The sequence below is a fragment of the Anser anser genome (assembly GCF_964211835.1).
Source record: "Anser anser genome assembly, chromosome: 2".
NCBI classification, from domain to species: Eukaryota; Metazoa; Chordata; class Aves; order Anseriformes; family Anatidae; genus Anser; species Anser anser.
Window position 1 is genome coordinate 115,649,388 of NC_139721.1, and position 21,076 is coordinate 115,670,463.

Sequence of the window (21,076 nt, forward strand, 5' to 3'; positions counted from 1 at the left end):
CCACCTTGCTAATTCATATCCTTTTACCTATCTGGCTTTAAAAAAAATAGTCCAGCTGATTTCTTTTGTTAACTTACAACCCTTCAAAATTAGAACGAAAAGTTTAATGGCCTAAATACAGTGCAGTCCTATTTGAAAAGCCTGATTTATCTTCTGCGCTTTTTTTATACTAGTATTTCCTTGTTATGCCCTTGGTATTTCATAGCTGTCCTTTTTAAGCACTGAAGCAATTAGTTTTGAGAAGGCTGATTCTTCAGGGTCCAGTGCTTTCCTGCCTTTCATTTGCCGAAGCTGTACATTTTAATGAAGTTGTTTCATCTGTGTTGCCAAACACTAGAATTTTGCTGCTTCAATTCTAATTATCTCTGCTGGCAAATGCTATGTTTTATTAAAGCTGTCAAGTGCACTGTTCATTAAATGTCCACAGTCTGTGGTGCTGTGCACACAAATTAGATCAGCTTTGCTCCTTGATAGATTATGAAGAAGTTACATATTTTTTTATAGACCTTTAAAATCTAGTCTAACAGCAATCAGTGATGACTTAGGTAAGTAAAGCATACCTGTAGCTTCTTGAAACCTACTATCTTGTCACGATTCATCTATGACACATACATTAAAACTCTAGTAGTCCAGCTGAATATACTGCTTATTTTATTCACGAAGAGATGGTTTTGCTTATCCAAGATACAGTTTCATCTTGAATTCTAGTTGGTATATGTTTAGGGTAAGAAAAGACTAGTTACACATACTTCAATGTAAGCAAACTCATCAGTACTAGTCTTTCATTAGAGGGTTGTGTAGTGTAATTGATCTTCACTAAAAATCAAGATGGCTTCATTTTAGTGTTACCAACCTGGTGAATGCAAAAGATTGCTATCGTAAACAACTACCAACTTATAATTGCATATTTCAAAAGAGAATTTTACTAGATGTTTACTTCAAATATATGGGGCAGTAACAGAAATATTGTACTTGCAGTGATAATATGAGTCAGCTCTTAGGTGGAGTTCTTTGCTTTTATTTTGTATTTTCATTGTGTGTGTCATTATTTTTGAATAACATTCATTTATCCTGTTTAAGGTATTGTGTTCTAAACATTCTTTATGAGGGTTAATAAGATATTGTGGTGATACCCTAACAGAGGAGCATGTTGATCTTTTGAAAAAATGTTTTTCTTACTCTTCAGCTATCTGTAAGCAATAACTTCAAATTTATATTTAGCATTATGGCTTTATGGTATATCCTTTCTGTATTGGTTGTTTTATCTTCTGAAGAATGTAGTGTTTATTCTTTCCAACATAGCTTTTAAATTTATCAGGCTGTATTTTAAACCTTTGCAAGAACAGATATTTATTGTACTCTTCACAGAAGTCATAAATGACATCTCAAAGTGCTGTGTAAAATGAATAGAACTTTGGGGATCTCGGATATATTCCTTTAGGGTCTGAGAGGAAACTACAGTCCTTCAAAAGGCTATAAGCCACTCTACCTCATCGCTTCTTATGATCCAGTTTAAAAAGTTAGAGTGGAAGTAGAAAATTCTTACAGCCTTAAGTTGAATAGAAGGCCATGTATGTTTATATATTTCTTCATCTGTTAATGTATTACACTTTATCAAGTATGTTTTATGGTATTTACAGGAAATAATAGCATTTAATTTTAGTTTTGGAGTCTGGAAACAGAAATTAATGCTCTTAAAGCAAACATGAGCCTCTGTTTGTCAAAACTTTCCTTTAACAGTTAAATATTTAAAGGAAAACATCAGTTTTTCACAGAGCATGGGCCTTTATACCATGGCAACAGAGCATTTTCTGAAAAGACATTGAATATGCACTTCACAGTATCCTAAATTTCATCAGACTAGGAAAGAAATAAAAATCAGGATTGTCTTGCATGAGAATTTCTTGCAACCATTAGTACGTTTGCAAGTTAGTTTCTTGCAACCATTTCTTGCAACCATTAGTACGATGATCATAGATAGGGATCCTCCTCAAGAAACTGGCTGCTCGGGGCTTGGACTGGCGTACGCTTCGCTGGGTTAGAAACTGGCTGGATGGCCGGGCCCAGAGAGTTGTGGTGAATGGAGTCAAATCTGGTTGGAGGCCGGTCACTAGTGGAGTCCTAGTCCAAGCTAGTGGAGTCCCCCAGGGCTCGGTACTGGGGCCGGTCCTCTTTAATATCTTTATTGATGATCTGGATGAGGGCGTCCAGTGCACCCTCAGTAAGTTTGCAGATGACACCAAGCTAAGTGCGTGTGTCGATCTGCTCGAGGGCAGGAAGGCTCTGCAGGAGGATCTGCATAGGCTGGAGCGATGGGCTGAGGTCAACTGCATGAAGTTCAACAAGGCCAAGTGCCGGGTCCTGCACCTGGGCTGCAACAACCCCAAGCAGAGCTACAGGCTGGGAGATGAGTGGCTGGAAAGCTGCCTGGCCGAGAAGGACCTGGGAGTATTGGTGGATAGTCGGCTGAATATGAGCCAGCAGTGTGCCCAGGTGGCCAAGAAGGCCAACGGCATCCTGGCCTGTATAAGAAGCAGTGTGGCCACCAGGTCGAGGGAAGTGATTGTGCCCCTGTACTCGGCTCTGGTGAGGCCGCACCTCGAGTACTGTGTTCAGTTTTGGGCCCCTCGCTACAGGAAGGACATGGACGTGCTCGAGCGAGTCCAGAGAAGGGCGACCAAGCTTGTGAGGGGTCTGGAGAACAAGTCTTACGAGGAGCGGCTGAGGGAGCTGGGCTTGTTCAGCCTGGAGAAGAGGAGGCTCAGGGGCGACCTCATCGCTCTCTACAGTTACCTGAAAGGAGGCTGTAGAGAGGTGGGGGTTGGTCTATTCTCCCACGTGCCTGGTGACAGGACGAGGGGGAATGGGCTAAAGTTGCGACAGGGGAGTTTTAGGTTGGATGTTAGGAAGTACTTCTTTACCGAAAGGGTTATTAAGCATTGGAACGGGCTGCCCAGGGAGGTGGTAGAGTCACCATCCCTGGAGGTCTTTAAAAGACGTTTAGATGTAGAGCTTAGGGATATGGTTTAGTGGAGTACTTAGTGTTAGGTCGGAGGTTGGACTCGATGATCTTGAGGTCTCTTCCAACCTAGAAAAATCTGTGAATCTGTGAATCTGTGATTAAAATAATGTGGCTTTTCCTAAATGCTGTTGCTGGCCCAACATAGAAAGCAGCTTATAAACTAGAGATATCACTCTGAGTGTCATTCATAGGTAGTGAATCCTTGGAAGAATTGTAAAACGTGTTATTTGTGATTGCTGCTGGCTGACAGTTGATCAGTCTAATTCTGCACCAGCTGTGGCGTTTAGACGATCAATAAGATTTTCCCAAAGAAGGATAGATTGCCACTGCTGTTTTCAAGAATACACCTGAGACAGAAGGTTGTAAATACCTGAGCAGAGAGATGCTGGGGAAAAACAAACAAACAAACAAACAAAAATGTTCCTGGCCACTGGCACTAGTCTCCTAAAGGAAATTTCAATAGGAGGGTTTCTTCAACTCTATTCAAGGGCTGAAGTAATTTTTGTCATCAGAAGTACTTCACCCAACTTCAGACCAAAAATCTTTTGTCTTGTTCAACTTCAAATTTAACTTTTTTTCAAAGGCCTACTGCAGGGGATGGCTCAGAAGAGACAGTATGTTCTGTGGTAGTGATAACAGTATATGGAAAGATTTGCTTGGGAAGGGAAGCATGGAAGCGAAGATTCATGTGAAAAATCTACTATATGTGAAATATGATTTTGTTTCTTAACGTTATTTTCACTTTCGATGTATATTTCTATTTGCATTTGAGTCTGAAAAATTGGACAAAATACTCCCTGAACCTCCTAGGGAGATTTGGAATGTATTCAGGTTTATATTTATATCTAGAGTCAGATTTGAAAAAGCTTGTCCTATTTTGTATTTTTGGAAGTTATGTGAGTTATTACTGTAACTAGTGCAAGTAAACAAATGTTTTGATCTCACTGCCTTATCCACATCTTTCAAATTCAGTGTGCAAGTGTGTCAACTACCACAGAAGCAAAAAGTTTGTTTAGAGATCCTGGCACCTTGCTGTTAGTAGTATAATCTCAGAAAATTGTGGAAAATCACGGAAGCAATCATTAAGCATAAGACAGACATCACAGGAGTTGTGTAATTAGATACAGAAATAAACACCTGATGTGTATGTGAAATTAATTTTAGACTTAAGAAAATACAGAAACAACAGCTGGATTTTGTGACTCACTGTGGGTTATCAAGCTGAAACTGAAAAGAGTAAAATTAATACCATTAACAAAAGAAATACTATACAAAGGGAAATGTCCTTTTTCTGAATATATAGGGATATCTAGTTAAAGAACAGAAGGGAGAAGTTTTGGTCCAAGAATTTGGATTTGGCTGCCTGAAATTGATATTATTAAGATATTTGGCTGATTTTCCTGCTTTTTAAAAGTTTGACTTCAAGGGGTTGAAAGAGTATTGTTTTTGTATTACTACATTTTTGGAAGAGAAGCAGTCTTCACCTTGAAAAATGAATACCAGATTTTTATTTATTTATTATTGTTATTTATTGCAGGAACACCAGGACAATATGCTAGGAAATACAATGCAAACTGCAGTTGCCTTACTGAATAACGTGGTTGCTAACAAAAGCACAAACATGATGCTACTCTTCACAGAAGGTATGTCTTTATCTTTGGTTATTCTGCTTTGTACAGATGCTTCCCAGTCTGTTGTAATATCTTGCACCGTGTGAAATGTTTGATTGTATATATTTATATTCTATAGTGGTTGTTTGATAATCACATTGTAACTGACTGGTGCTACTCCTTACTTCATCTACCTTGCCTTCATTTACCTTCTACATTTTGGTTAGAAATTTAACTTTAGAAAGCTGTTCCCTCAAGGAGATGTGGTTATAAAAGAATAACTAACTGGAATTTACATTATGCCTCTGAAGAATGGCTTTGGAAAAGAGTGGGCTAGAGCTCTGACCATAACAGTGCAGAGTATAGGCATAGAGCACCCCTGCAAATTCCTCCTTTTCTCACTGCTCAAATCTGTGAAAGGATGTTATACAATAATTTTACACTTAAAAAGCTGACTACTCTTCCAGTCCAGTGGTGTAGACTGATGGGGCGGAGTCCAAACTGATTATGGAGCCTTAGTATACGAACTATTCCATGTCTTCATGTCACTGTATTTTATTATTGAGTCTGCCTTTTATTTGCAACTTGGTTCTGGTTTACAAAATGAACAGAAGGTTTCTGCTGTTGGAAATCTATATACTTTTGAAAACTTGTTTAGAAATACACGCTTTGATTACGTTACTCTTATTTGTAGTTAATGAGTAACTGACATACGGAAAAACTGATCTATACTACCAACAGTATAAAATATATGGTATACTCCAGAAGGAAAGGGAAGAAGTTTGTGTAGAGAGACAGAAGAAACAGCTAAGTCTCTTCTGAAGTCAAGAAGAAACCTTTTAAAAGACTCTGGAAAAAGACTGAGAAGGTGGGACAGATGACACTTCACTAGAGTATAGCTTTTCTATTGGTAGTCACACCAGAGAAGGAGCGAAATGAGACATACTGTGATTAATGATTTATGTATTAACACTGATAATGATATGCAGATTTGAAGATTCGGATCTGCCTTAGATATACTTTAAAAATCAGCAACAACAAAAAAGCAGAACACACACCAGCCTAAAAATATGTGAAAAAAACTGCAATAGTGTTCATGTCCTTGTTTTCATAATTACCTTAGCAGGTAAAGCACTCACCCAGAAAATGGGAGACCTGAATCTGGGTTCTTTTTTACTCTGGAGGGATTGAATGGACAATTCCATCATTCAGAAGACCGGTAGGAACTTGACATTGTAGCTAATAACATGCTCTTCCTCTCTGTTTGAAGCAGATCCACTCTGAAGTTGGCAGTGTGAGAATCACAGGGCCAGAAGAAAAGGAAAATGTAATTGAGTTGGAGAGGGATGGTTCGTAGGTTTCTGATTCTTTGGTTGTTTCTCAGTAAAGTGCCTGTTACCCTTGAAACTGCTTAGAGTTTATTGGAGGTGAGATGTATCTATTGCTTTTTCTTTCTTTGGGCACATCTGCTGTGTGTTGGGCTAGCGCAGATCTGATCTAATCCTAAGCTAGTGCTGATCTGAGCTGCAGCAGGATAACTTCTTAAAACTGCACAATGATATACAAAGAAGTTAGCTCATGTCCTACAAGCACTGTAACCACATAATTGGTGTGCCTTACTCAAAGTAATACACTCTGCCTTTCTGCATGGCAAAACTATTCAACAGCGTAGCAAAACTGAACCCATTCCCTAAACATCTCTCCTTTATTGTCCTACTAAGCCAACTCCCTTATGCTTTTTATGCTGCTGGTAGTACATCAATGCTCTTTCATGTCTCATCTGCTCCTAAAATAAAATGTATCTCTTCCATCACGATAGTTTCCAAATCGAAGTGGGGTAGCAACATTATTAAAGTCTTCTATCATTTCCTTGTGCTATGTCATAAATAACTTCAATAATGTTTTCAGACTATTAGTAATTGGATAACTCTAACTTGGGCTCACTGAACTTCATCATCCTAACTAGGAAAAACAGCACAGCAGCCAAAAACAATTTATCTGAAGTAAAATATCACTATCTTCTCCTATACCTTTTACCAATGGGTTAATCTTCAGAGTACTGAAAATATGGGTTGTAGCCATTGCTTTGTTGAGTAAGGGCCTGTGAAGTGCAGAACTTCTGAAATTTGGTTTTTAGAAATGTTATGAAGGTATTGATTTTGTAACTGTAGCCTGTAAGGCTTTCTTTGAATGAAACTGGAAGAAATGTTATTCTGCCCAAACTGGAAGTCTTTTTATCCTTTTCCTTGCTAACTGTAAATATATGGGGTTCACTACAAGAAAATATCTTAAACTTCCTCTGCCACCATCTTTGATGTTCAGCTTTGTCATTTTTGAATGATTTTAGTGTAAGGGAGAGGAGTGTGATCTAGTGAAATGGACACTAAGCTCCCTCTTGCAGAAAAGGATCTTGGGGACCAAATGAAAAAGTTGAACATAGGTCAGCAGTGTGCCTTCGCAGTAATAAAGGCAAAAGTGAACTACAAGAAGAAAGAATAAATGGAAGATCAAGGGAAGTGATTATTCTCTATTCTTTACTTGTGAGATTGTGTCTGGAATGCTGTTTTCAGTTTTGGGCTCCAAACTACAAGGCAAACAGGAGCCAAGTCCAGAGGAGAACCACCAGGATGGTTAGGAGGGTTGAATACATAATGTGTGTATTTGCAGCCTCTGCCTGTAGCATTACCTGAAGTTATTCCTTCCCAAGTGCAGAACGTTGTATTTGCCTTTGTTGAACATCAAAGAGTCTTTTGGCAGGCTGCTTCTTGAGCTCTTTCTAATTGTTGGCTCAACCTTTCACTGCATCAACTGCGTGCCTCATTTCAATATCATCTGCAAACTTGCTGAAGGTGCATGTTATTCCGTTGTATTAACACTCTCTGTCCAGGCTGTTAATGAAGGCATTCAACATTCATGAGCTATTCTGCTGCCTAAGAAAAATGCTGAAGACAAAGTATTATGGGACATCCATTTCCCTTATTTCCCTATTACAGCGTGATGATTAATTTGTGTATATGTGGAGCTTTAGAAATTAAAAATCTTAAATACGTGATAAATGTTATAAGGAGATCATGTTAAGGGGTCAGTGCTGTCAAGTTATTTATTTTCCAAGAGTTCAGACATTAGCAATGAGGATTTCTTTCCAATTCTATGTATGCCTTTCCTCAGCTGCCAAGAAAGCAGTATTTTGCAGACAGATCATTCAGAGCCCCCAGTCACAGTTTCCTTCTGTGCCTGTTAGCCTTTGGAATTCTGTTCTGCTCAATGGAGCTCTATTAGGTGACAGAGATTTTTTTTTTTTTTTAAATGGGATGCAGCTTACATGTTGAACTCTCCCCCTTTTCAAGGAAATCTTGCATGATAGCACTTGCTTCATTACTACTTCTGTGATTTCAAATTAATAACAATGATACAGTTGGGCATTTCAGGGACTTGCATACAGGGTGGACTGTCTAGCATTAATTTCTCTCTCCCCTGAACTGTGTCCTTGTGTGACAATACATCAGACATGTAATGATAACCACCTGTAATGTTTAAAGGTGAAATGGAGATTAACATATGCAACTAAAGTTGCAGAGGGACTTTAAAATGGCCTTTACTGTGTTATCAGCTATTAAACATTTGTTCTGTTAACATTAACAACAATTTTCACTTAATAATCAGAGCGGAATAATATGATTCAGTTTAATTACTGAGACTGGAAGTCAGTAAAGAGACTGGGATTAGTATATGGTCTCTTGTGGAAAGTTAAGATGAGATGCTAACAAGCCAAGACAATATTGATCACTTTTAGTGTGGACTTCTAAGAATGTGAAACTTACTCTCTTTCCCCTTGTCTTGGCTTCTGGCTGCCAGTCTCTCTTTCCTGCCTTTCCCCATCTTTTGAAATCATTGGACAGTTTTAAACTGATTTGAGAGAGCATAGAGACTGTGGGAGAGGAACTGTAATCCATCCTGCTCCTCCCAGTTTGACACCGGTGTCAGTGACAGATGCCCAGAGCCTGGACAAGGGTCACGGGTCGGCAGGAGAGCACCTGAAGAGCAGCACAGAGGAATTCCAGCCAGTAAGTCAGCTTCATCGGGGGCCAACCTAAATCTCTCTATGCTAACACACGTAGCATGGGCAATAAACAAGAGGAGTTAGAGATGTACGCATGCCTGCGGGACTGTGACCTCCTTGGCATTATGGAGATGTGGTGGGACAGATGGAATGGAAGGATGCAGGTTCTTTAGGGAGGACAGACGGGGGGAGATATAGAGGGGGCATTGCCCTCTATGTCAGCGAGCAGCTGGAGTGCATGGAGCTCTGCCTGGGGATGGATGAGAAGCTGACAGAGAGCTTGTGGGTCTGGATTTAAGGCAGTGTAGAGACAGGTGACATTATAGTGTAAGTCTGCTACAGGCCACCTGATCAGGAAGACCAAGCAGATGAGGCCCTGTATAGACAGATAGAAGCAGCCTCCTGTTCACAAGCCCTGGTCCTCACGGGGAACTTCAACCACCCTGGTATCTGTTGCAGGGACAGCGCAGCAGGGCATAGGCAATCCAAGAGGTTCCTGTAATGCACTGATGGTAAATTCCTTCTCTAAGTGATAGAGGAGCTGAGGAGGAGAGGTGCTATGCTGGACCTCGTTCTCACCACAAGGAGGGGCTGGTGGGAAATACGAAACTCGAGGGCAATCTTGGCTGCCGTGTCCATGAAATGGTGCAATTTTGGATCCAGAGGACAGTGAAGAGAGAGCACAGCAAGCTCACTACCCTGAACTTTGGGAGAGCAGATTGGCCTCTTCAGGGATCTGGTTGTTAGAGTACCATTGGATAAAGCCCTTGAGGGAAGAGGGGCCTAAGGCATCTGGCTAATATCCTAGGATCAAGATCTCCAAGCTCAAAAGCGATGCATCCCAACAAAGAGGAAGTCAGGCAAAAGTGCCAGGAGGCCTGCATGGATGAACAAGGAGCTCCTGGAAAACTCAAAAAGGAAGCCTACAGAGAGTGTAAGCAAGGATAGGGCTCCAGAAGGCAAAGGCAAGGACTGAGAGAATGATGAACCACCCACTGTAGGAGAAGATCAGGTCTGAGACCATCTAAGGAACTTAGAGGTGCACAAATCCATGGGACCCAATGCGATCATAGAATATATGATCCTTTTTTTTTTTGTATTCACCTTCTACTTTCTTTTTAGAATATCTGTAATCTTTTGTTTTAAGTTTGTAACCACTGAATTCAACAGTGTCTTTGTCAGCGGCTGAGGAGGGAAGCTATGCAATGACGCTACAGAATCAGTCAGTGTGTGGAAGCCACTCCCACTATAGTCCACCCTTTTAGTTTGGTGGTGTAGGAGGGAGCATTGCCAGGGTTTTGGAAATAAGGAAAGGGAATCATCATTTGTTTCTGTTGTTGTTGGGGCAGCCTACTGGAAAGACATATTGTCTACATTTGCCATGTTTTGCCTATTGACATGTGTTGACATACTGATAAATTTAGACATGAAATGAACTTCAAGTCAGGTTTGGCTGTTTGATGAGTGAGTGGTGTTAGTGTGCAGGTCTGCTTAATTATGTGGAACGTGATGAATAATAAAAAGCCAAGCTCATCACAGTACTTAATGTAGTAAAACAGTCTTGTTCTCTGACTCACAGATATATTGTCTTTATTTTGCCTTCAGTGTCACCTTTGTTTCTTTTATTTTTTATATTATTTTTTTACAGGTAGGTTTCACAAATTAAAAATAGAAAACATTGCTTCATTTTAATTGTCTGTATTTAACAGTATTTTCAAACTTTTGGGGTCCTGTTTGCCACCTGGGACATATTCAAAGGCAAGGAAATTAATCATTCTAACTGTTGTATCAGTAGCTTTTTGCTTATAGGAAGAATTTGGACATTGTATATTAGAGTGTAGAGAAATGTGTGTCAAAGGCTTTAGCTGCTTTATCAGGATCCTCACACTGAAGAACTGTACAAAACAGGTTGTTGCAAAATAAGTATTTTAAGTTGCAATTGAAAACTTCTGATTCTGTAGATATTTATTCCCGATAATTCCTCAAATGTATTACATGTATGTAAATAGCCGTTTTCAGTGTATATAAAAGTAATTCCAGGTAATTCTGTCTTTGGGAAAGGATTCCACTGTAAATCAAAGCTGATCTAATAAGTTGTTTGCAGCCCAGTGTTACTTACTAATGAGTTTACATTTTCAGCTTTTTTGGAATCCCATTATATTCCACAAGAGGTTTATCATAATGTTTTCATTACTGTCTTTTAAGGAGATGATGTATAAGTGAAATTCAGCCCAATCGTGTTCAATTGAATGACATTTTCCAGGCTCTACTGCTGTGATTCTGGTTTTGGCTACTATCCTGAAGTAACCATCCCCAGCCATGTAAGCAGAGAAGTTTGTCTGGATGTTTGAAAGTTGTGACATGGTATAGCGAATCCTAAACTTTATTCCTTATGTATTCATACTGTTGCATCTCAGGAACTAAACTAAAAATGCAACAGTGAGTTTTGACACGTAGAACAACAAACCTATTTCCAAGTTCTTCTTTAAAAACATAAAAGCTATTAGTAGTAGTACATAGTACTTCAAGCAGTTTCTGTAGAAACTGAAGTTCTTAAGGAAAGACCTTAAGTGAAAACACAGAATGTTAGCTACAGCAGTGTTATATCCAATAACATATTTAGAAAGCATGGTAAGTGCTTCAAGTGGGGACAATTACTAAAAATGAAAAAATCTGCAATACAACTTTGTAGTCAGATCATTGTAATTCATTTGCTCCTCGTAAAAGAAAGATCAACCTACATGGGTGAGGTATCCTATGCTGCTTGTTGTCCACTGCTTTGACTTAGTCAAATGTCAGGAGATTAATTAGATTTCATATGTTTCTGTATGTTGTATCATTCAAATCTGTTAAATATTGCATATCCAAAAAGTAGCACTTGTGAGACCAACATCCAACTTTTCTCTTTTTTGTGTGGGGGGTGGGGGCGGGAAGAAAGGGCATGTCAGTCCCTTACACACATGGATCTTTAACTCAATGACAGGTAAATGGCAATGAATTAGCTTTCTAGATAGACAAACCCCAAAGGTTCCTAACTTAACTAAATCTTTGGAGGATATTTTTCTACCTTTCATACCGTACAGGTAATTGCATTTTAGCTTCAGTCTCCAAAAGATATTTGATTATGTGTCCCATAGCACACTTCTTAACAACAGCTTCTAACTTCATAATAGCTTCTAGCTTCCCAGCTAGCTCTCTCCCACCTGATAAATTGTCAGCAGTCATGAAATTAGACTGCAGTAACTTAGCAACTCAGATCTTCCTCCCTGTCATACCCACCTATGGAGCAGAAGTTTGAACTACTGTAAAGCACAAAGAAAGTGTAGGTGTGACGTGGCATGGGACTTTGATTTTAGGAACACAAATGAGTTGTTGGAGTAGCTGGCTTCAAAGTTGTGGGATTTACTTACAAGATGGGAGTTTGTCTCAACTAAGGCAGTGGTCAAGAAAAGGACTGTGGGTCAGTCATACAGGGGAAGCCTACTTACAAGGAAAATGTGATATTTACAGAATCCTATAGAATGCATTAACAAATATGTCCTTAAAACAAACTTAGTCTGTGAAGAAAGCAGACACGTTCAGACTAGTTCTTAAGCCGTTTGCTTGTTCTCAGTCCTCCTTGCCTTGCAATGAACAAATCCCTCTCTGTAGACACAGGGTATTCAGTGAGGAATACTGCTTTTTCATTGTAGCATATCAGGCAAAGAATCATCAAGTTATTTTTATTGCACTGTTTTCATGTGAAAGAAAATTGCACTGTTCAGATAATTTTCAGGGTGTATTTTAGTCATTATCAGTGCTTCAACTAAAAGTACCTATCCCTTATGGTCAAGAGTTTTTGTTGTCATTTGTTTCTAGAAGGCAGGATTTTTCTGCAAAACTTTTGCAGGATGCAATATACGAATAGTTTTGTTCACTGATTGAAGAAAGAAAATGTGTGTGTTTGTGGTTTTTTTCATGAGAGTACTTTATATATGCTTATTGTATAGCAGCCTAAGCAAATAGATAGTTCATGTTCAACATATTGTGACTCTAGATGGAAAGAGTAGCAGGGAGAAGAAGTTAGGGAAATCAATACGAGTAAGAACATAAAAACATTTTTTTTCTGTATTTAACATTTAGAAACAAAATACTCTTACTTCAAAAATATAGGAGTGAGAAATTATTTTTAAGTACAGAAAATAAATGCAGACAGAGTACATACTGCTGGAGCAGTTGTAGATGTTGCTCCTGTAGGAAAAGTGCTCCAGTTGGGAGGTATGTGCACATTACAGCCTCTGCTATGCAGGATGTAAGCTTTTCCCAGCTCCCTGCCAGTACTGTAGTTACTAGTTCAGCTCTTGAGCAGAGATATGTGCCTATGAACATCTAAAGATAGTTGTTATGTGTCACTATGTTTGTCTGAGTTACAGCTTATAGCAGAAGTCAGTGGTGGCTGAGCCTGAAGAAGTCTCTTCTATGATGTTAGGAAGTTCAGAATGTTTTTTAACAGTATTAAGACATGTTTTGCTGACCCTAAATGCCAGTCACTCGGGTGCAAGTGTATAACATCGCATTGTTACGCTTAGAAGTCGGGTGTCATAAAAGATAACTGGAAATCGTGTCAAAATAGCATAGTAGTAGCGGAGTCTTTGAGGAAAAAATAACCTGTGTCATCCTGTGATATTCAACTCTACAGCCATTTGAAAAGGATGAAAATAGCAGCTGTAATTGCTGTGAGAAACAGTTATGCCATTGAAGCAGAACCAAGCCTGTTGTTGAGAGCCGTGCCCATAAGGCGCAAAATGTCACAGCACGCTCGCTGAGACTTCAAAGGATGAAATTAGTTAATAGAGGCTCAACAGGTTGTTACATCTTGTCATGCTGCTGCTGCACTGTGAAAGAGGACTGGCCTTTTATGTGGCTGGAGGAGGCTTCCTGATATAGTCCCTGCGGTCAGCCAAGCACACCATCTTGCAGCGTAGCTGGCTGGTTAAACTAGCTGAGGTGTCTCATTGTAACACCTAACTGATGGAAGTGAAAGGACTAGTAACAAAAAAAAAAGTCCAAAACGTTTTAATTCAATGGTATTCAGGTCTGAGAGGGCCTATGCAGAAATATGATGATATAACTGATCAGCTTATTTTACTGGTGAGGAGTTAGTTCATTAAACAGAGCGATTTCAGAACTTGAACTTCTATATGTGTGAACTTCTATATATGTGCCAACCGTAATAGAAATTTTTTATACCTGTCAGATTCCTAGAGAAAACATTAGGCTTAGACTGAGTGATTATACCGACTGATAATATTTGGAAACAGAAGGCCAACTTGAAAAATGCATTTTTTATGTTAAAATATGTCATTGATTTTCTACCTGAGGATGTGGATCTCTGAAGGTTCCCTGATGACAAACTCTGGATTGTAAGAAAGAAGACAGTCTTAAAAGCTTGTGGTCCTTTTCACCTGCTTAGCCATAAAAATGTTTTGTTTTTTTTTCCCCTCTGCTCTAGAGGTTGTCTTCCTCGCATTAATTTGAGGTGCTGCTTTTCCCGCTGTCTAATTTAAGGAGTATCATTAGACATTACGTTAGCACTCTCATGAAGTGTAAACCAAATTGTATATTAGGACTAGTGGATTTGATCAGTTGGAGAGAAAATTAATAAGTAGGTAAAAGTGTAATTGTCATATTAGCTGCAACTTTACTATTAATGATACAAACCATTTCAGTTGTTACAGATAATTAAAATCTAATTATGTTGGTGTCCCTATGTAGCTTGCCAGGTATAAATAGTAAGTTAAAAGATGATATTCGAAGATTGAATTCAAAATGTAGCAATATAGTTGAAAAGAGACTCAGCTTGAATACAGTTACTATGCCAAAGCTTGTAGAGCTATCATTTATTTTCGATTCTAGCTTTCATATTGTCTCGATATGAAAGCAATATATCAATGCCAGTTTAAGGTAAGTGCAAAGTTGCAAAGGTACAAAATACTATACGCAAAATTAAACTACATCAATCATTACTCTGTCATGGAGCAGTAGTCTTCTTCAGATGCAGTTATTTAATCCTACTGAAAGAAGTTCGTTTTGTCAATTGCTATAAACAAGCACCATTTTTGGCAGGATTGATCTATGACAGATGATCTTTGAAATTTTTTCACTGGATTGAAGAATGTTTGGTTTTTTTTGTTTGTTTTGTTTTAGATGTTTTCAGTAGTTGTCATAGCTCAGAGACAGGTATTTTCCTTTTCTAAGTTATTTGCAGGAGAAATGTGAGCTAAACAAATGTGTTGATCTTACAAAACGACGTGTTTAAACTGTTTGTGGACAATTAAACTTCAAAATAATTTGCTCTTTAAAGAAGAAGGGCTACTATATAATAATGAAAAAACCTCAAGTTATGTATTGTTTTAGAGTGGAATAGTTCAGTTGAAATTGACCTTCAAAGATCAAGTCCAACTGCATGACCACTTCAGGGCTAAAGTTAAAGCATATCGTTGAGGGCATTGTCCAAATGCCTCTTGAACACCGACAGGTGTGGGGCATCAACCACCTCACAAGGAAGCCTGTTCCAGTGTTTGACACCCCTCACGGTAAAGATATTTTCCTCATATCCAGTCTGAACCTCCCCTGGTGCAGCTTTGTACCATTCCCATGTGTCCTATCATCAGTGACCAGCGAGAAGAGACCACCACCTGCCTCTGCACTTCCCCTCCTCGGGGAGTTTAGAGAGTCGTATGTTTTTAAAGCCTTTTGAAAGTCTCAGTTTGTACAAAAATACAAAGCACTATTTTCCTGTGATATTCTTTTTTTTTTTTCACCCACATATTCTTTTTTGTTTGTTTCAGACTTTTACCTACAAAGCTTATATGTAGTTTTTACAGCTTGATGGAGGATTTTTTTTCCCCTCTTCAGGATCTAATTTTGTAATGTTTTTTAACTTAGTTTTTCCAAACACTTTTTTCCAAAGTAATATTTTTATCTGCATTTCATATTTCAAAAATCGTATTTATGCGTAAACTTATTTTGAAGTCTAAAGCCATAGATCCATGTCTACACACAGGTTTTCCATCATCCTAAGTCAATATATATTCAGGTGAGTGTTTATATTTTCAAAGTTATTTAGGCAAGCTACCACTCCTTTACTAGCATTTTGTTCCTACAGCATTTAGTCATTGCCTGGTAGAGTTAATATGGTGACTGATTATGTGCATATTTGTATCCATGAGTATTTACGCTTTATAGCAATGCCAGCTGTGGAGGGAACATGACGGAGCTGCAATAGAAACCTCCAGCTGAGGGTGATTCTTTAAGTTGCTCTGACAAAAATGCAGACATTCATTTGATGATGCAATTTGATTTTCTTCATTACCTTTCCAGAAATGTCGTACAGACTTGGGTATCAGCCCTTTTAAAAAATATATTATTTTTGTCTCTATTTGGCTGAAGCTTTTTTCCTAATCGGGATGAGTTTATATGTAAGTAAGATGGATTTTTGAAGATGGAATTGTGTTGGTTTAGACTTCAACTCAAGGAAAGCTAGGTTGATCTCAGTTTTAAGCAAAATCAACGTAACTACATTTAAAGAGGTCCTAACTTGATAAACGTTGTGTTGCTTTGGTGTGTTGGTTGGTTGGTTGGTTGGTTTTTAACTTAAAAAAAAAAAAAAGATTTAAAGGTTTCCATAAATGTTTTCACATTCACATTAGATGATTTTGCATTAGGTAGCTGTTCTTTTCTTTTGTTTGGAGAAAAATAATACATGGACCCTTTGAATTTTCAAGAAGAATAGGGGAAGAAATTGGATGCCTTTATAAGGTCTCAAGTTCTTTTTCTGCCTTTTAGGAGACTGTATAGATTTTTTTTTTTCATTATCACCCACATTTTGGGGAAGGTGAGGAAAAATAAGGGTGGAAACTTCTTGTTTACCTGCATCCACATAGTTCCAATTCCTGAGGGCCATTGTTTTTTGCCTATCGTATTACAAGTTGCTTACCCAAACCTCTCATCCCTGTTCCTGTGAGACTTGGCAAAAGTCCTGCATAGTGTTGTTAATGGATTTATTCACACTTTTAAAAGACCGTATTTCCTACCTATTATGCCCAGATAGTGACATATAGCTTTTTAGCCAATGATACAGCCATGAAATATGACTTATTTCTTTGGATGTCAGCAAAACTACTGTTACAATATGCATTACATAGAGATTGAAAAAAACATGATGACTCAACAGTCTTTCCAGTACAGCTTCTTGCTAAATAGAGTAGCTGTGTCCTTTCCTCACACAGGCAAATATTGAATATTTTGATCCTGCCACCCAACCCAGAATGACATAAAGTGTGAGTTTATGCCATTATTTACCTTACACGAAAAATGCTCTTGAACTGTTATTTATTCGGCATTTTCTTAAGAACTTACTTGTTGAGTTCAGAGAGCATATTGGTCAGACAGCAATACAAGATGAGTTTAGAGGCAGCATTTTGTCTATACTGTAAGGAGAAGTCAGAGTTAAGGAAAAGGCAGATAAAATGCCCAAAGGAACAGATTATCAAGGAAGATTTAGGGGTTTTGAGAGAAGGTATGGTTTTGATAGAAGATAGAAGCCCGTGTTTGTGCTGCCTGTGACACCCACTCTTCCCAGGCTGAATTGTAGCCTACTGCCCCAGCTCAGCACAGTATGCTGGCAGGCCAGGTTGTGCAAAATGTTTGACGTCAACTTGCTGTGAAACTGCTTATCTTGAAAACTTAATTATACACATCTCTCAGTTCTCGTGTCTACTTCCTGCAGCTTCTCTCCAGTTCTTGCATAATTCATTGACAGTCCAGTTTTGCAGATCTTAATTCCCCTGGTCTTCCCACCAGAGCTGCTTTTGTTTGGCATAGATCCAGACTCAATAGATCCAGACTTCGCTGTTTGTAGTGTACTTCCAAAGTCCCTGTTCCTTAGTGCTCAATCTTCACTAAGCCCGGTAGTTTCTATCTTTCTAAAAATATTGATGGACAAAGGCAAAGGACAAATCTAGTTCTTAAAGAGCAGAGCCAAATTTCTGAGCAGATCTCAGCTATTTACAGGTGGCAACTGTATATTGGTGCAATCTAGAAATATGTGTATTCCTGTTGTGAAACTCCTTGGGCATCTTGACAGCCATTCAACACACCAATTTTATCTCTGACCCAGAAAAAGTGTTTCTGCATGTAAACAGAGGGAAGCCCTATAAAATATGCCCTGATGCCGTCATACTGTAAGATATCTGTTGGAATCCTAAATCCTAGGCGGAAGTAGTGATCTATGTTGAATGTCTTGCAGGGCGTATTATCTTATAAAATGGTGGGGATATTACTTCATTGTTTCAAGCTATTATTAAATCTTATTTTTGATGTTTGTCTCTTCACTGGAAATGACATGGGGGAGGAACAAAGGAATATAAGCCCTTCATTGCAAGCTCCCTCTTCACACCCTCTTTTCCCCATCCAAACGCTTATCTCATCAAACAAAAGGATTGAACTTAATGCCTTTGCCTGAACTTGCTTTTGAGAATCAGTGGTCTGGGCACAAGCCGGCTGGAGGAGAAACGTAGGTGCATAGTGGCAGTGCAAAAGGCACAGAAGGGACACATGGGGCACAACAAATTGCTTCTAACTGGGACGGGATGGGGGAGGCTCCTGATGTGGGAGCAATGTGCATTCATTCATCATAGTGGTAGAGTTACTGGGACCCTGTAGTACCTTCATACCTAAGAAGCCCAGCAGAGCAGGCGTGATAGAGAAAAAGGAAGAGGTACTAAAACAGGACTGGCATTACCAAGTTTCTTTTGCTGTTCTGTTGCACATCTTCACAGGTCACCCACTTAACAAAAAGATTCTGGCTCTCTAAACTCTTTTCTGTTTTGTGGTGGCTATCTCTCTGACTGTCATTTTATCAATGTCCCTAACTTCTTTATCACCTCTGAAGAAATCAGGCCCTTGAGCAAAGCAGAGTCCAAATTCTCAGTTAAAGCATCAGATCCGCAGCAGGATCTAGTTCAGCTCATTGTTGGGGAAGGTCCTATAGTTCCCTGTTTTTATTTCAGAATTGGGTGGCTTGGGTCAAGGTAGCCTGGTAGACCAAGGCAGTCCATGTGACCTCTTTACAGTAGGAGCCAGTTCCTGCATACACAGGCTCCACTACTCTCAGCAACATGCACCTGCACAGACAATGTGCATGCTGTCAACAGCCCAGTAAGTGAACAGACACACGCTCCTCTTGTGTGGGTCCTGTTGAGACATGGGACACAGGGTGTGGAGCATTGTATGTGAACACGTGAAGACTTATTGTTCTTTCAGAGTCTGGACTGCCTTTTGATAAATAAGCTGAGCTGTAGCTCCAGCTGACGGAGCACAGTCACATGAAGCCATGATAGCTGGGGTCAGTAGCAATGCTGATGGAAAATGAAGGCTCTGTTGGTGTAGGGTGAACTGATGATGGGGATTGGGTAAAGCACTTTTGGTACCTTCTGAATTGACAGTATGATCATGGTGTGATGGGTTTGAGCTCAGAGATCCAGGTGGTAAGGTTTTAGAGATTTAATCAGACATGGCCTTAGTGGTATAGCCAGATGACAGCAAATTAGGAAGAGTCTGTTGGGCGGTGTTTTCCTTACATTTTTTTCAGAAAACAGTTGAGCTGGCGGAGGAGGTTTGAGGCTAGAGCATTTATCTGGTCACAGGCCCAAAACCACTTTACTTTCCTGAGATGTCCTGACTTCTGTTTAAGCCCTTTGATCACGTAATTACACCAAAGCCACCTTGGACAGTTGCAGTTACTTGTCAGCTTTCATTTATGTTCAAACCTTCATTGATGAATAATGCAGGAAGTTACGGGAAACTGTGGCATAGTTTGAGTTTTGTTGTAATAAGCAGCAGCAAGTGGCACTTAGTGGTTACTCTAGCCTTTGCTTTTGTGCTTTGGTCTAGCAGTAACAATTGCAAAAGACTGTCACTTGAAAATCCAAGTATCTGTACTCTGTGAGTTTTCATCCCATGGAAGGCTGATGTAAATAGACCAAGAGTAGGAATAAATATATATCTTACAGAGCATGACTTTTCTGTGGGGAATTATATAGAGTTTCTGCACTTATTCTTTGCTACATATATGTGGGAATATTTGTCAACTGTGTTTTATTTCTGCAATTTAAAACTGTTTGAAAACTTCAGAGAATTTTCTGAAGCTAAGGTTCATTGGTCCTTATCACTCGCAGTCCAGGGACTCTTGAAGGCCTATCTAGAGCAATTAGTGCTGGTAGCATCATTCAAAGCTGATGAATGCTGTCAATTGGTGACAGCAGTTCAGTGCTATATCCGTATTCTGGAGCAGTTCATATCTGGCCTGTACAGGTTTTGTCAGAAAGGCAGCTCTCAGAGTTCGAATGTGGTCTCTGAAGGATTTCAGTATAAGGGAAAGTTGATGCCAAAGCAGAGATATGAAAATACTTGAAGTAGATAAACAGTGTTTAATCTTATGTGGCAGGAAGTCTATTATTAAAACAGCAATCCCTTTAGAAGAATTTCTAGTTCTAAATTAAGCCGAGGATACAAATTCCCCCTGTATTTTATCACACAGTAATTGTTGCAGGCTTGATCTGTCTGAGCAGTAAATCAAAAAGTTTTTCTGAATCTTTTCTGACTCTGAATCTTTCTGAATACAAAGATTTCCTAATCTGAAAAAAATATATATATTTTTTAATCAATTAAAGAATTTTTAACCTCATCTAACATAACCAAGAGATTTTATTTTAGTTATTACCTTGTAAGGGATGAAATAGGGTTTATCAGGATCTGACTTGAAGTATAGCCTGCTGTAGAATAAATGTGCTTTATTAAACGGAATTCCATCTCTAACGTGTCTCTGACATATGGGAAAGAATATCTAAGTGAAAAGGTACTGTAAAGTTTACCTAATAATAGCAATAATTGTCAATCCAGAAAATGCAATTTCATCTTATTACTGTCTTGTTTTATTTATTTATTTTGTGATGGAAGGTTGTGCTTGCAAGCACTGCAGAATTGGCATATTGAAATACTGTATCAGAAAAAAAAAACAACACAACTTAAATCCATATGAAAAGATTGCAAGTTTTGTTTTTAATATATGCCCCAAAAGGACAAATATCTTAAATGTGTGCCCCTTGAAGTCACTGTATGGCATCCACCTCCATCCTTCCCTGGGTCTTCCAGCTCGAAGAGTCATCCAAGTGCATGAGTCTGCTTCAGGCTAAGTCAGATGGGCTAACGGAGGCCGCCCGTCCGAACAGCATCGAGCAACCTAACACTGTTTTGCCAGGGGAGACCAGGATGTACCTGCACGTGCTCTCACACATTGCAGGAGGAGTAACCTCCCTCCAACAATTGATCACTAGCAAACAT

The 21,076-nt window shown here is 39.0% G+C and overlaps 1 protein-coding gene across 6 annotated transcripts in view; it reads left to right on the top strand.

The window, feature by feature from the left end:
- The window catches only part of ULK4 (unc-51 like kinase 4), a 245,766-nt gene that overhangs the window by 147,768 nt on the left and 76,922 nt on the right, over window positions 1-21,076 (top strand). For all 6 annotated transcript variants that reach the window (XM_083825680.1, XM_083825679.1, XM_083825683.1 and 3 more), the window contains one exon: window positions 4,560-4,665. In XM_083825680.1, the coding sequence (XP_083681806.1) occupies window positions 4,560-4,665 (106 nt within the window). The remainder of the gene's footprint in view (window positions 1-4,559; window positions 4,666-21,076) is intronic.